The sequence below is a fragment of the Excalfactoria chinensis genome, chromosome 1 (assembly GCF_039878825.1).
Source record: "Excalfactoria chinensis isolate bCotChi1 chromosome 1, bCotChi1.hap2, whole genome shotgun sequence".
In the NCBI taxonomy this organism is placed as follows: domain Eukaryota; kingdom Metazoa; phylum Chordata; class Aves; order Galliformes; family Phasianidae; genus Excalfactoria; species Excalfactoria chinensis.
In genome coordinates this window covers 2,293,635-2,310,346 of record NC_092825.1, presented here as the reverse complement: position 1 = coordinate 2,310,346, position 16,712 = coordinate 2,293,635, and the positions used below count along the sequence as shown (strand labels likewise).

The following is a 16,712-nucleotide window of genomic DNA, read 5'->3' as shown; positions in this document are numbered from 1 at the left end:
TGAGATGCGTTCCAACTGACCACAGTGATCTTAAATGCAGATTGTTAATGATATAGGCTCCTCCATTATCTAACAGGAGAGAAGAAGTACTTCCCAAGAGCATTCCACTTGGCTTAACAGCTTGGACCAGATGCCAAAGTTTTAGATGACTAAATCCTTTCCTCCTGCCATCCAGCAAAGAACCATGTCAACTATTCATCTGCCTATCGTTTCTGTTGCTGCTGCTCAGTTTCTTGTGACCACAGCAATGCCTGAGATCTCTCCTGCAGTGCTCTCTTGATCCATACCAGCACACAAGTCCTTACCATATTTGCTGGCTGAGGTCCGGGAGACTGTGGAGTTGTTGACTGCATTGTAGGCAGTGACTTGCTTGGAGACTAAAGCTACCACAGATCCATCTGGCACCTATAGAGAAAAATGGACTTTGTTAATAGGCTTCTGAGGAGCATGCCAAGGACAGCAGGAATTCAAACAGCAGAAACTGAGACATAAACCAACACCACTGCAGGCAAGACAGTAATTTTCCACCAAAGCTTCAACTGTTCTCTTCAGGGGGTTTGTTAACAACCACAACAACCACAACAACAAAAAGAGTGATAAAATCTCCTGTTACGCCACTAGAAGGCTGGACTTGGGTACCAGGACAGCAGATGACAAAGCAGATAGTCCTGGGATAAAGCCCAGTGATGACAATGCGGGTCTTTGCATTGACATGACAGTAGGTTCTTCATGAGGAAGCAGTTGTCAGGATGAGAGAGTGAGTAGAATAAAATAACTAAAGTGATTAGTTGTAACCACAGTATTACTACATAAAAGTCCGGAGCTACTATAGGGTCATTTTTCACAACAGACAATCACCTGAGACCTAAGCTAATGAATGAGAAGGACTATGACATTGGAACAGATGTTGGAAATTGCATTTCCAATGAGCAGAGGCAGACTGGAGAATTTAGGTTAAGGTTGCAAGTTACGTAGCAGGTTTCAACCAAGAGCTATCAGTCTTAAGGATCTCTAGATATCCAAATTATAAACATAAGTTGCTCTCATGCCATTTCATTTCCCAAATGAAGGTAATTTATCCAAATCAGCCATTCCTGCCTGATCTGACACGAGTACAGGTGTCACCCTCGCTGAGAATGTTCACAGGAGAATATATGATGATCAAGGGAGAGATCAAAGAATGGGGCTCCGATGTTAGGTCCAAATTTAAGTTAAACCCACAGCTGTGTCAGGAATGAGACGATCTCACATCTTATTTATTTCCTTAGGAATTAGGATTTGAAGTGCTGTTTCATAGTAAAACTATTTAAAGTGAGTTTTTCTATATGGGACAACATTATCAATGATGATACAGTTGGTATGAAGGTGACTATCTTCTCTACTGAGAGAGAAGAGTGAAAATTAACACCAAGTTTTGTATTCTTTCCTTGAATACAGCTGCAGTGTAGACTCTTACAGCTATGCTAGTCACCTTAAGTAGAGAGAAATAAGCATTTACAGGGGAAAAAAAAGCCATTAAGGATGGAAAGTCTCATAAAGGTGGGAAAATTGATGTGAAATTTTCTGCTCCTCCCACCTTGACTGCAGGCAAAATCTAGATACACAGCTTAGATGAAGATACCTACATTTTCCACTCTGACTTGTCCTGTCAGCCTCTCAGTGCACAGTCTCCCCTTTTCAGGCAACAAATGTACTGCTGGCTAGAAATGACCACCATAAACTCTTTCTCTTTGCTGTTTCAGAGGATCTCAGCAGGGGTGGAGAGGCTGTGTTGCAGGACATTGTGGGATAGCATCGCACAGAGCTTTCTGAAATGAGCCAGGCTTTGCATTTCTACAGCTAAGTGATTCATGTGGGTCCTTTATCAGAAATGTTAACAAGTCAGTGGCTCAGAGGAGCCATATCAGGAATATCTCTGATAAATAAGACATCATAAAGAGGAGATAGGTGGAAAAAAAATGCTAACAACTTCTAACTCTTGTCTGTGTAATAATAATAATTAGCACTTGCATGGAGTTTTTGATCTTCAAAGCACTGCAGAGGCTAATTAAATAGCCCTTCAGCAACTGCAGAAGGCAATTACAGGCTTTTTGTAGTTTCAGCCCCATGCTATATATGGGGAAACTGAGGCAGGAGAAATATCAGTAAGTGCCCCAGGTTAAGCAATGCAGAGCTCAAATCCCCAGCATCTGTGGACCTATTCTGCCCCTATTTATCCACAGGCATGGGAGCTCATCGCCTGAAGCAAACAACAGGGAAAAGCATAAAAGGGGGGAAAAATGACACTTGGTCTGTTGATGAAATGAAGCAGAAGCCCTTCCCTCTTGCAAAATAAGAAGTAAATAAATAAATAAAAGAACATAAAATGTCTTCTGGAGTCAGCCAGCAATCCTTCAGTCAATCTGAAATGAAAAGTTATGTTCCTTTTTCAAATGATTGCCTGCTGCCTCCTCAGGTCAGCCCTTAAATGAAAAAGATATCTTGTTATGAAACACATATTGCTGAGGTGTGATTAAAGAAATGACAGAATTGTCAGCTTTGGATTAAACTTAATGAGTTGGTTTCTTTTATCTACTTATTTACTTATTTGTTTACAGGAGTGGAAAGGACTGGAGGACCTTTTGACCAAAACTCCATTTTCATTATATCTAACATTTATATATATTTGGATATCTTTATCCCTCTCTTATGGATCTCGAGGTTATGAAGAGAAACCTTGTCTTAAGGTAAGTCACACAGGGATTAAATCAAGGGATCCTAGGGCAGTGTCATCTCCACTGCACTGCTCTCTCCAGTCACGCTGCTTTCCTCCTCCTTTTTTTTCAGACAATAAATCTTCTTCTCTTCCATTTTTCTCTTTTCCATCCTCCTAGGCTGTGCTAGCATTACAAGGCCTTGCATTGGAAAAAGGAGGAAAGAAAGGCTTGTTTTCTGTTTGTCAACGTGAGAAATGTTAAATAGCGTTGTTCTCTTGACAAACACTTTGCTTCGCATTCTCTGCTCACCCGAACTGCCTCTCATTCAAGAGAGACAGAGTCTTATTTCTTCCCTTGTCTTCATCTCTAACGATGTTCCTAGAAGGAGTGGGATGGATGTGTTTAACAGGAGCTCTGTTCAGTTATTGCCCACTCAATAACTGTTTAACTCTGCATCTTGGAGAACAACACTTTACCTTTCTACTTAGCACCTTCTTGACTGATCTATCTCCTAACCCACCCTCTCCCAGAGTTACCTGATAGTGTGCCAGTGTGTTGAGTCTCTTCCAGTCATTCTCTATCTTGGTTGTGATGTCTTCGTCCTGGAGGATCATCCTTGCCCCACTTGCCTGCCGCCACTCTGCAAGGAGAACAGGGACACTGAATGCTGCTCTGCAGAGCCCTCAGAGCCCTGTCATCCCTGTGCTCATCACCTGTGTGGTGATGTGCAGAGCTGTAGCACCACATCAGTTGTGGTCGTTACGCTCTGTCAGATGCCTCTGACCATGTACAACATATGAATGCACAATGCCCAGAGCCCATGACAGAGGGAAAGAGTAGACATTTGCCCAAGGAGGCTGTGGATGCCCCATCACTGGAGGCATTCAAGGCCAAGCTGGATGTGGCTCTGGGCAGCCTAGTCTGGCAGTTGGTGACCCTGCACAAAGGAGGGGGGTTGAAACTGGTGCACTCTGTTCATAGTACTTAACTCCTAGTTCACTCCCTGGTGCTGTTCTTTCTTCATTGTGGCTGTTACTAAGATCTGCTTTCCCTTTGCAGGTCAGCTGTTAACATGTGGCATATGAAAATGAACGGCAATTGCTTTAGGGATAGAAATTAGTGGACAACTTTCATTAAGAGGCAGAGACACAGACATTATGGTACCTTCTAGTACCTACAGAGAACCTACAGGAAAGCTGGGGAAGGACTCTTAATCAGGGAGTGCAGCAGTAGGACAAGGGTTAGTAACTTATGACTTAGAAGATAATTATATTAGATATTAGAAATTCTTTTAGATATAGATATATTGGAAATTCTTTATTATGAGGATATTGAGGAACTGGAACAAGTTGCCCAGAGAAATTGTGAATGTCCTAACCCTTCAAAGCCAATCTGGAAGAGGCTTTGATCAACTTGATCTAGTGGAAGATGTCCCTGATCATGGCAGAGGGGTTGGAACTAGATGATCTTTTCTGTCTCAAACCATTCTATGACCCTATGATCTTGTGATTCTATGATATGTCTAACTGCCAAGACCCAGCCACAGACAGGGCTCCACTGGTCAGAGCAATGGCTCACTGCAGTACCAGACCCTTTACTGGGGCTTCAGCTGTATGTCTGCAAGCAGAAGGGTTCCAGTTTCTGACCATACCACTTCTCAAGCTTCCACCTCAAAATGCTGAGTGTTTCTTTCCTTCTGCAGTACTAAAGCAAACCAACACTTCGCAGGGTGCTCCAACCTTTAGCAGAAGCCTTGAAGGATGCTTCATGTGGAGGATTGGCTTGTCCCAAAGAGTGCTCACAAACCTGCCTGTAGGCAAGGAACATATGGACAGGACCAAATGGAGAGACATGTAACATCACTTTGTGACACCAGTCATGGCCGTAGCTTAACCACAGACAAACCTAACCATCCAAAGCTTCCTTTTTTGACTGTCATGCCTCAATCACAGTGACCCAGACATTGAGCAAGAGCCCAAGCAGAAAGTCTATTCAACTGCTGGAGTTAATTAAAATGAACTTTTGGATGTGGAGGCATCACCTGCCACCCCTGCTTATTTCTCCTAACATAAAAATGCAAGGACCATAGCAAATTTCCTTTGGTTTCAGCAGTTTTCTTATCACATAATTAAAATGTATTGGGAAAGCTGCCCTTGCCTTTATTATTCATTTAAATTAGTATGAAGAGGTCAGCTGCTCTGTTTATTGCTGGGTGTTAGTTTAGCTGGAGATCCTGATAGAATAAGCAAAGGTTACATTGGCTAAGCACTGATACTAAACTGCCCTTCGTTTACTGCAGCTCCTCTGATCCTCACCTATATCATCCCTGTGAGGTCTGAGGGTGTTCATCTGTTCATTGCCCCCCTGGACAAGATGCCCAGAAGCTAACAGATCACAGACATTGCTTGGAAGAGCACAAAATGTTAAGTTGGAGCTGGGCTGGGACATAGTGCTTTTATAAAGAGTTCTGATACCGAATCCTCAGAACAGGATCCTGAACAGAGCAGCGGAAGCTTTCCCTTTGCTATGGGGACACTTTAGGAATCATAGGACTGTGTCTTCTATGTCCATCTTGGGTCCCCTTCACTCCCACTCAGACAAAGGTGATTGCCAAATCCTTCCCCTCAGCCTTCATTAAAGAAAAAAAGGCCACGTGGAGAAGAACAAGGACCACCCTGACTTTACACAAGACCCATTCATGAGCAGGACAAGGGGCTGCGAACTCTTCAAGGCAGGCTCAGAGCATCTTGCTTCATCTACACGGGCCATTTGCCCAGACCAAATACAAAGCTCATGAATCTGAGCAACAACAGGGAAAGAATCCCCAACTTCTTCTAACCTCACAGCAGCGCTATGTGCTTCTCTTTATGGGTTTATGGGTGGCCACAGAACAATCTGCAAAGAAATGTGGTGTCTGGAATCACCACTGTAGATGTCCCTGTTCTAGCTGTAGGTGTCCCTGCTCATTGCAGAGGAGTTGATGACCTTTAAAGGGTCCTTTCCAACTCAATTCTATGATTCTGTGATGCAGAGGAACAGGCTGGGAGAGCACAAAAGAAGGAAAAGGTGACCCTGACATCCATATTCAAGGCGCTAAGTGAAAACTGTTAGCTTTGTCCTCGCTGGCAGCACCCCATCCCCTCTCTCATCAGATCTGCCCACTCCTCTGTGTGCTGGCACAAAGGAGAGACACACTCCAATCCAATTTGTTACACGTCCACCTTCCGGAGAGAGGGGGAGGGAGGTAAAAATCCCATTATCTTTATCAAGCCTTCCAATCAGGAGCAGTGGTAAATGCAAACTCAGGAGACAGCTGCTGTGAAGCCTTTATATTTCATTCAGCAGATAGTGTATCTTTTTATTGCACGCAGGAATTACTTCTTTTTTTTTCTTCTTCTTCTTTAAGAAACAACCTTTCCGTTCAACTTGACTCAAAAAAAAGGGAAATTCCAGGGGACATCGATGAAGAGGAGCTTGTTTGAGTGGTAACAATGCCTTGCTAAGGAGTGAGCCTACTAGAAGGTGGGAGAGGGGGAGATGTCCTGCTCTTCAGACCTTACAGACGTACCTCCCTTTTGCCTTCTCTCTGATCCTATCCACCACGAAGATCCTCAGTGAACAACAGAGAAAACAGCAGCACAGCAAAGATTTTTCAGGGGCAACTGAAACACCCGGAGCTGTAAGAACTCTCATCTCACTCCAGATGTCTTCTGAGCTAGTCATCATTGCCTACCCTTACCCTCTATGAGCATTTGTAGGTCATGATGCATACAATTCATTTTGGTCATCTGTACACACTCTGTTGTGCTTCACACCCTTTTCCTACAGACCTTAAGTCTGGTTTGAAAGGCTATGAAAAGATGTGTGGCTGCGTACAAAAAGGGGGACATATACATCTAGCTTACCCATGCTTGATGCCTTTTTCATGGTCACTTGTGTGCATGATGGATTTTTCAGAAGAGCCCAGGGTGAGCAGCTTTTAGTCTTCCAGTCCTGGGAGTTTTTCATCATTTCCCAATAACTTCCATGTAAGACACAGCTTAGCATTAGAAATAGAAAAAGAAAACCTTTTGCCTCTATGCTGCGTGCTCTAGTACAACCAGGTGTGTGGGAAACAAAAACTGAGCAAGTATCCAATTAAGTGATGATCTCTAGGAAAAGAGAAGAAACTCAGCTCTGCTTCTAACATGGAAAAGGACCACCGTGGTTGGAAAGAAAAAGCTTAGATCAGAACAGGTAGAGACATGAAATATTTCAACCTGTATATGCAAGTTACAGAGAGAATTGTAGGGGTTGGAAGGGACCTCTAGAGATCATTGAGTCCAACCTCTATGCCAAAGCAGCTTCCTTACAGCAGGTCACACAGGATGGCATCCAGGTGGGTTTTCAATATCTCCAGAAGAGACTCCTCCTTGGGCAGCCTGTTCCAGTGCTCTGTCACCCTGAAAGAACTTTTTTCTCATGGTTGTATAGAACTTTCTATGCTTCAGTTTGTGCCCATTACTCCTCGTCCTATTGCTGGGTGGTGCTGAAAAGAGTCTGGCATCATCCACATGATTCCCACCCTCTAGATATTTATAGTCATAAGATTCCCTCTCAGTCTTCTCCATCCTGAACAATCCCAGGTCTCTCAGTCTTTCCTCATACAGGAGATGCTCCAGGACCCTCATCATCTTTGTGGCCCCCTGCTGGACTCTTTCTAGGAGATCCCTGCCTTTTTTGATCTGGGGAGCCCAAAGCTGAACACATTATTCCAGATGTGGCCTCCCCAGTGCAGAGTAGAGGAGGATCAGCTCCCTCGCCCTGATGGCCACTCTCTTTTGAATGAAGCCCAGGATGCCATTGGTCTTCTTGACAACAAGGACATGCTGGTGATTCATGGACAGTTTGCTGTCCACCAGGAGGCCCAGGTTCTTTGGAGAGATCCTCTCCAGCAGCTCAGCCTCTAACCATACAGATGCATGCAGTTATTCTTCCCCAGGTGTAGGACTCTACACTTGCTCCTACTGAACCTCACAAGGTTCTTCTGTGCCCAACTCTCCAGCCTGTCCGGTTCTTTGCCTTACTGCAAATATGATCTAGTTTCACTCAGTTTAAATGGTTCCTAGATGTTAAACTCAACACCTCAGTACTGCATGCTGGTGAAGCACTGACAGTTTGCCCTGACAAGGTCCTCAGTGAAGCTGAACCAGCACCATTGAGTATGCAAGGCATTCAACCCTACTGCCCCCACCTATGCAGTTCCTTTCCAAAGGCTCAGGGAAAAGTCATTGCCTCAGCATGGAGCCAAATTTCTGCTTGGTGATCTTCACACCTCAACGTTTTCCTAAAGATGGGGAATATTTTATTTATGGCAAAGGCTTTAAAAAAGAAAAACAACAATAATAACAAAAATAGCCACGGTAGAAAGAAGCCTTTACTTTGAGGGCTGCAATTTGGGTTTTGGACTAAAATGTAACCTCAGGGTGTCCAAAATAAGTGCTTTCAGCTGACAACCCCCTCCATGAGTTGTCTGGGTAACTGCAAAACATTATGACATTTGCGACACATACGAGTCACTCTGCCTGCAGCTACCCTGCATTTAACAACTCAAAATAACTCATTAGCTTGTTTGCTTTCTTCATGTGAGCAATCTGGCCTTAGTGCGGCCGGAAAGCCTAGAAAATTGCGATTGCAACAGAAAACAGTGTCGCTCTTTAGAAAATGATCAATTTCAAGGCCAGATGATAATCATCTGCTCAGACCCACTGCTTAGCATGCACCGGAGGGGCTGATCCAGCCACCTTCCCAGCTCTGAGCTTTCAGCCTGGGGCAGGGTGATGCTAAGAGCTCTGTGCTGCTTCCTAATGCCTAGCACTGCTTTCTGCTCTCCCATTGCTGCTCTTACTGTCACTGAAGGATGCCAGGTGCCAACAAGCACGTTTCCCTCAAAGAGGATGGGCTGGAGCTGTGGCTGGATGTGTGTGTCCTCTTGTTCCTGCTTCACTCATGCCAGCCCTGCTCCTCCCACGTTATTAACTGCTGTGATAAGGGAGCCTGCTGCCGGCAGGACTCTCCTCCTAGATGAGAAGATGGTTTGGGTTGTTCTTTCTCTATCCATATCTTCCTATGTAATAATGATCATCAAACATAAAAATGCTATTTTTATTATTGCCAACTACATCATCAGAGCTACTGGCCAAACAGCTGCTCCAAAGCAGTCTCCTGTCAGTGTGGACAAGACTGTGTTCAGTACTTCTGTTAGGGTTGCACACACCTCAGCATCACTCGGAATATCATAATTACTTCTAGCAGCAAAGCCCTGGATGCAGGATTGCCAGGCTTTAGTTAGGATCCCCTCCACTCACTGCTCTGTACTTCTCAGCTGTCAGAGCTGTAATAAAATCTGTGCACTCCAGTTTATCCCTCATGACTGCAATACGCGGGTAAAAATCCCTGCCTTTAAGCATGGAAGCAATGTTCATCCCCACATCAGAATAAACCACTTGCCACCCACACCCAACCCGAGACCCAAAGCTAATGGGCTCTGTGGTCACCCTCCAACACCAGACAGGTCAAGGGGTTTGGTTGTCAATCCCAATAGTCCCATCTCCTACGCTCTGGCACCTTGCCTGGCCTGATGCTCACCCTTGCACTCACTGCTGACTCACAGCATCTCCACAATCACCTTGGGTCCTTTCTTGATGATATATATGATCTGTTCTTTACTGCTGCTGGTGCTGGCAGCTCGTTTCATTATTCTAACTGCCTTGCATGAGCAGGAATCTTGCTGCAATTTCTGTCAAGAGTCCCCTCCTCCCCTACACAAGTGCACACACACATACACACTTAACTTTAATCCCTGACCTCTTATTTCTGCCTCTGTTATTGCTGTGAATTGTTTCTTGGCATCCATCCATTCCCTCTCCTTTTGGTTCCTCCTCTCCTGCACTGACTTTTATAGACTCCATCATTTTCCACTCAAGCCTCTTTCACTGAAGGTCACCAAGGGCAAATTCTGGCTGATCGTCACACACAATGCAGTTCCAACCCTGTGCCAGACACCTCAGCAATGCCGTGAGCAGACTGTTCTGCAGCCTTTCATACAGGTCTCCAGGTGCTGTATTGGATTTGCTTCTGGATCCAGCTGTAGATATCTCATTGCCCTCATGCCCTTGCTCCAAGTTTTGGACAGAAGCTGATTTTAGCCCCAGAGGTATACGTGCTTGAGGCTGTGCGCCCCAGAGCTGACATAAAATGCAAGTGAAGATGGTGCGGCCCTTTTCACCCTCCAAGCAGAGTATCTCACAAGGGAACAAAAAAGCAAGAATTCATAACAGAGGGATCTTTCCTAAAAAATGTTAGCGCTGATCTCCTAATTCTCTACCAAAAGGAGATGTCAGAGCAGCACCTCCCAGCCCTGATGCTGGTGGAGGGATGCTGGTAGGAGAAGGAAGCAGTCAGGGTGGGATGGATGCAGCCCATTGAACAGAGGATGTTTTATCCCCTTTCCTGTGCCCACATGACAAGAAATTAATTCTGCTTGGGCTGTGACACTCTTGGCAAGAAAACATGCATTATCTGAGCCTTCACCGTCCAGAGAAGAGCTCAGAATAAATCTGAGCAGCCTGAACACTGCTGACAACATCACCCTGTGCTTTTGGTACCTTCTTTTCCAGAGGGTTTGGCAGGATGTGCCTTGTGCAAGACAAACTCTGTGCGGAAAAGCAGGATGACTACTGGAGATTTTAAGTCCTCAAGGCCAGGGAAGTAGAGCTTTCAAAAGCCAAAAGTGTCTGTATTAATTTACTTGGTCTCTTCTGCCCTCTGAGCGTTGCTGACACTCTGCCTTGCCCAAGCACCTGGGGAGGTGGCATTTGCTACAGCAAAGTGCTTGGGTTGAGCTTGGCTGCGTCCCCTCTCCCACAAACCACAGGGCATTCAGAGCCCATCGTGCACTCACATACCCAGGTCCATATCTGCAGCTTTGGGCCGGTGAGAACAGGGCACATTCTTGAAGATGGCATCGAGGATCTTTTCCTTGACCTGTGTGATGGTGTCACAGTTCAGGATCTTCACTGGGATCTCGGAGCTGTTCACGTTGTCTGGGTTCACACAGCTCAGGACCTGAGAAAGAGGCAGTGAGATCAACCATACATTTCACAACAGCTCGGGTATCCTGTGATCAACCCTCCACACTCACCTTCTTGCAGGTCTCTCAAAACGACACTCACTCACGTGCTAACAGACAACACAACCAGACCCTGTCTGGATCTGAACTGGTATCCAGAGCTTTACTTGGCCTCTGACCCATTCCCTGCTCCTTAGAGATCTGGCAAGGCATCTAAGTGTTGCAGCAGCCTCCTTACACTCCTATCTGACTTGGACAGTTGCAGGTAAAAGTAATCTTTCATCCTTCTGCCTTAACTTTGCCCATCTTCTGCATAGGATGGACCAGGATCCTTCTCGTGTTAATAATTTGAAATGCAGGGCTTCTTAAAAAGATACACAAAACAACAGCAACTAAAAAGCCTTGCTGCTTTCACATAAAGAATAAGAAAACCGACTCAACCCCAAAAGGCCTCAGGTTTCTCTGAAGGAGAATACAATCTGCTCTGAAGATCGTGTCCAAGAATAAATGCAAAGCATATGAAGTGGGGAGGGAGGGAAGCTTTAAACAAACACGCAGTTTAACAGCAATTTGTCCACTAACTCTATGTCAAGTGCTCTGCTCTCGTTACAGGAATGTGAAGTCCATAAACTTTTATTAACTTAGCACACCTTTGCTCTTGGAAGCAGTGTTCTCTGGAGCTTCTGGCTATATAGTGTCATTAAATGATTCTTTGCAACTTTTATATGTGCAGCCATGTTATTTTTGGTGACTTTGATTAATTTTACCTTATTTGCCATAAATTCCTCTCTGTAGTATGCAAGAGATACTGGACCCTCTATCGCATTCCATCTAACCTACCAAGATTCAGTGAGATCTAAATGTGGCTTGAAACTGGGTGAAATTGTATCAGTATAATTATATATTGGCTCACCAGGCTCCCTTTGGTGCTGTTATACTTAACTAAGAGGGACTTGTGAAGATATTGCTTACAAAGAGCTCTCTGATCTTTCTGGATGAAAGGGTAGATATAAAGACGAGATATTGATTACATCATAATGCTATTATTTACGTGTCACATTCAGGAGTATTGAAGAAGCATCGATTCAGATAATAATGACAACAGCACAGCTGTATAATTCTGTGGCATCTTTCATCTCAAATGATCACAGAGTCATACATAAAAAGCACTGCTGAAATGCATCCAATGTTGAGGTTATCAGTTGCTCCCTTCCTGCTACACACTGGTAGGGAAATGACATGGTAAAACAGGCTAGATCAGCTCATTTGGGAATCCTAGAAGGGTCCACATGTCTGTAGAGACCAAGTTACTCTGCAGGTCTCATTGACCTGAGCTCACTTAAACTGGACAGAACTGACGTCAGCCGCAGAAAGCTCTACAGAGTGATTCAGCACCAATGCAAACAACTTCAGTTGCCTTCAAGGATGCAACTCACACACTGAGATCTGTGTCAGCTCAGCAAAATGAGGGTGCTAGTCAAGAGGTCAACACAGGGAATGGGAGCAAGGAGAATAGTCACCACTGAGCCCTGCTCTCGGATTGACTTTTTAATAGAACCATAGGGTTGGAAGGGATCTTAAAGATTATCTAGTTCCACCCCCCCCCTGCCATGGTCAGGGTTGACCTTGGGTTATGGCATCTCACTGGATTTGTGTTTATTGACCTTCTTTCTATATCCTTGGGCTTTTTTATCTCCCAGCCCTTCCAGTCATGAACTGTCTCTAAGTACATATATATATAAGTACATATATATCTAAGTACATATATATATATATATATATGCAATGCTTAGCACAACTAAGCCCTAATCTCCACTGGGGATTACTGTCATTTAAAATACAAACACATGGCTTGTGGTTACTCATATGGGGACCCTAATCCTGAGCAATCTTTATTGTTTGGGTGGTCCCGAGACCAGGACATCACCATAGTTTTGGTCCTTCTAGATTAGACTGAAGAAGGTCCAAGGGGTAACCATACAGGACATCTTGGCAATAGAGCAAGGAGAAGGATGCCCAAAGAGACCAAGCATGGGAGAACCCTCTGATATCTCATTTCTGGCTTCATCCCTGCCATCAAAACTCTTTGAAAGGCTTTGACCAAACACAGCTCAAAATGTGTTTATCCACCCTGGGCTACATTGTGAGGATGGATGATCTGATTAGGTTCTCAACTCTGCCAAGGTGTGCAGGCACCATGCACAGCATGCCATTGCTCAGTACGCATTGGGCAGCTCCTGCCTGCCAGCCCCGAGCACTCATTATCCAATACTCTTGACGGCTTCCGACACACATCGAGGCCTTTGCTCCTCTGCGTTATTTGTGTCAAGAGAAATGAAGCTGATGCAGGAGATGGACGGTCTTTCATCTCCCAGTGAGAGCAGAGCTGTGGCAGCAGGGAGGGCGGTTTGTGCAGCGAGGCTCTGGTGTGGTGAAAGGCTAAAAAATGCCCATGGATTCTGGCAAAGGCAGATGGCAGCCAGCAGGAATGAAATCTTCTTGTCTGCCATAGATGGAATAATCCAGCTAGGCTTTTAATAACGCTGCAGACCACCGATGATGCTAACTGACTGTTAGCAAAGATATTAACACCAGAGGGTGTTTCTCCGAGGTATACATCTTGGGAGAAGACCTACTGTGTAGCTGATGCACATTTATGCTAGCAAATATCTGTAGCTACCTTAATGTCTCCTGGGCTGTCCCAGTTCATTGCAGGGGAATTCGACTAGATGATCTTTAAAGGTCCCTTCCGATTCAAGTAATTCTATGGGCTGAAAAATCTCTTGCATGTACACAAATTGTTCCACAGCGCAAAGACCTCAGCTTACTGTGGGCTGTGGGCTGCTTCCTTGGAGAACTAGAGGACTTTGCACAGAGAAAATTGGAGCTATCTATCTGGTCCGGAAATAAATCAGACCCAAACAATATAAATGTAGTGAATGAGGTGCACGTTGTAAAATCAGTAATTCCAGATGTTTGAAACTGCTCTGTCTCCTTTTGTCTCCTTTGCTTAAGTCAGTTTCTTTGGATCTGCTTTTCGCTCACACCATATTTGAAATCATGACTTTGAATAACGGTCATGATTAATGAAAGCTAAAGAATAACCCCCCTCCAAAAGAAGCCTTGTCTCCCTGGAATCATGGCAATAAACAGATTGTTTTGATGTGTGATTCAACTCAGACCAGCATCCATCTAGCACTCACGAAACAGAACCCAATGAATCTCAGCCACAAACACTACAGACTCACGGCAGTGACCAGAGAAATCCTATACTACAAATAATGAATCTCTTTTATTCCAAGCACTGAGGAAATTCTTGCTTAATTTCATTACTATATATTTTTGACAAAAAACAAAAAACAAAAACAAACAGAATAATGTCTGCTCAAGAAGGGCAGAGGAAGAACAAATATAACAGAAATAAGAAGAAACAAAAGGAAGAACAATCTTATTGTTATTCTGTTTCTTCTTAATCTCCTTCACTGAAGCTGATCTCTGTAAATCTGCTAAGATTCCTATCGGGTTATATTTGTCTGCTCTTGAGATGTAAGAGGGAGAGCTGATTAACATCAAACAACACAAAGCAAATGGAAGAGAGCTTTGTTCAGGCCGATGTATAATTACTACCCTTTGCTGGCTGAGTTATATCAAGCCTAAAAGGATCGGAGGGATTTCCTTTGGTGAAAGAGATCACTCTGTGCCTGATCTTCTTCTCCTTTTACTTATTCTCTCCAAGATCAGGTCTCCAAATTACTAGACAACCACACATAATGGGAAAGAAGCACTACTCTGGTGATTTAATAGGGAAGTTTTAGAACGCAAAATTAAACCGCAGTCTTGTTTAAGAGTAAAGTCTACCTGCTCACTACCTCATTAGACTTGAATTCAACTGAAGTTAGGCTCTAGATTGCAGTCAGGGAAGACACCTGTAGAGTCAGCCCACCTATGCTAAGATCTAATGCAGGTCAAGGAGCTATCATTGACTGGATACGGCTCTCTAAGCAAGTTAAATAAAAGCAAAATGAACATCCCTCAGCTGATAATGTACATAAAATCAGCTGCTAAGTTCGAAACACCTTCTGATCGTAGAATCACAGAATAGCTTGGGTTGGAAGAGACATAGAAGATCATCTCGTTCCAACTCCCTGCTGCAGGAAGGGTTGATCATCTTAAAACCTGGCGTGTTCTAAGGAGAAAATTCTGGGAAATAAAAGGTTTACAAGGACAGCTGAGCCCTTGCAAAGTTTCCTTCATCCTGCAGAGTCTTAGAAGGTTTAGTGTATCCAGGAAAAAAGTGAAGACCCACAAATATTTACATTAAGAAGAAGTGTTTTGTTTTCTTCATCCTTAACTGATGCTCTTTAATCATACAGAAAAAGGATGTAATCTCACAATAGAAGCCAAGGTTGGATGTATCCAACATAGGAATAAACAGCCTATATCTTTCACCCTGCTCTGTGACATCTTCCTCAATGCTGAAATCACAGAATCATAGAATTGCAGGGGTTGGAAGAGATCATGAGATAATGGACTCCAACCTCCATGCTAAAGCAGGTACCCTGCAATAGATCACACAAGTAGGTGTCCAGATGGGTGCTGAACATCTACATAGGATTTCACATAACAGACAATGCCCTTGGGGAACTCAAGATGGTCTGGGCATGAGATATGACACAGTGGAATTATACTTGAGATATAACACAGGGGAATTAAATTGGAAGTAGTTATAATTGCAAACATGCTTTGCAAGAAAACTCATCAGCAACGTAACTTGTTGTTGCAACTAGTAGGTCAGGCTATGCTGCTGGGTTGCAGGAAAAGACCCAGAAAGTCTATATGTCCTTCACTGGCTTCTTTTCTCTAAATGCCCTTTTGCTAGGAAAAGGTGAACAAGCTCATAGGAGAGCATGCTCAGAGTACTCACCAGTGTTTTGTAATCAATCTGCTGTCGGATGAGCTTGTCCTCACTCAGTGAGTATCGGGCCTCCCCAGTGATTGAGTCAATGGGACCCTTTTCCATTTGCTGCTTGATGGCACAGAAGAGAGAGAACAGAGGTTCACCAGCACACTCCTGCAAGGGTGAGAGACAACAATTAGGTGAGCAAGAAAAAGCATAGATGGAAATCTGGATCCCAAGCCCACATGACATCTCAGTGATTGCTGCTGCTTGCCATCCTCAGCCACTCCAGGCAGATGCATCATTGGGAGTCACCCTCACTGGGTGAATCACTATGTGATTCCACATCAAAAATACAAAGGCTGTTTGAGTGACTGCTGCTGGGCCACACAGCAGAGCAGGTGATGGGATGGGTCCTGAAAGACTTGAAGATAGGGCTGGCAGGAGATAGAACCACTGGTGCCTCATCTCAGGTGTCCGGGCAGTGCCTACAGTCTCCCTGAGCACTCCTATGCTGACAGCAAGCTGTGATGCTCGGGTAGGAGCAGCTCCATGACTGAGGGGAGGGCTGCCCCCAGAACCACGGTACCCCTTGTTCTGTGCAATTGCATCAGTGATGTCCAGTGCAACAAGCACCCCACAGGCAGCAAAACAACCTCCTCTCCAGTGTCTCCTTCCCTTCATTCACTCACTCTCTCTTCACTCTTCCCACACCTGTCCTCTCTTGCTGTGCCCTCCTTCTGCACATTCCTTGCCATGCATCCCTCCTTGTGCTTTCTTCTGTCCTTCCCTTCTCTTTCATGCTTCTGTTCTTTCCTCTCTCCTTCCCACATTGCCCTCCCCTCTAGTGGTGCACCCCAACTCAATGAGCGAGGTCATTTTCCTCTGGTGTAAGTCCAGGCAAGAACAAGTTAATAATACGAAGCAAAGTGGCCCCTTTTTCAGTTCCTACACCTGTCTCCCACTTAATTAGCTTATCTGCCAGCAGCATATTGCTTCTGTGTGCCTG

General features: G+C 44.5%; 1 protein-coding gene across 2 annotated transcripts in view; it reads right to left on the bottom strand.

Moving 5' to 3' along the window:
• PLXNA4 (plexin A4) overlaps positions 1 to 16,712 on the bottom strand; it is a 408,463-nt gene that overhangs the window by 22,790 nt on the left and 368,961 nt on the right. For both annotated transcript variants that reach the window (XM_072326423.1, XM_072326431.1), the window contains exons 24-27: positions 15,731 to 15,877; positions 10,643 to 10,802; positions 3,233 to 3,336; positions 306 to 405 (exon numbers count right to left, since the gene is read on the bottom strand). In XM_072326423.1, coding sequence (XP_072182524.1) covers positions 306 to 405; positions 3,233 to 3,336; positions 10,643 to 10,802; positions 15,731 to 15,877 — 511 coding nt within the window. The remainder of the gene's footprint in view (positions 1 to 305; positions 406 to 3,232; positions 3,337 to 10,642; positions 10,803 to 15,730; positions 15,878 to 16,712) is intronic.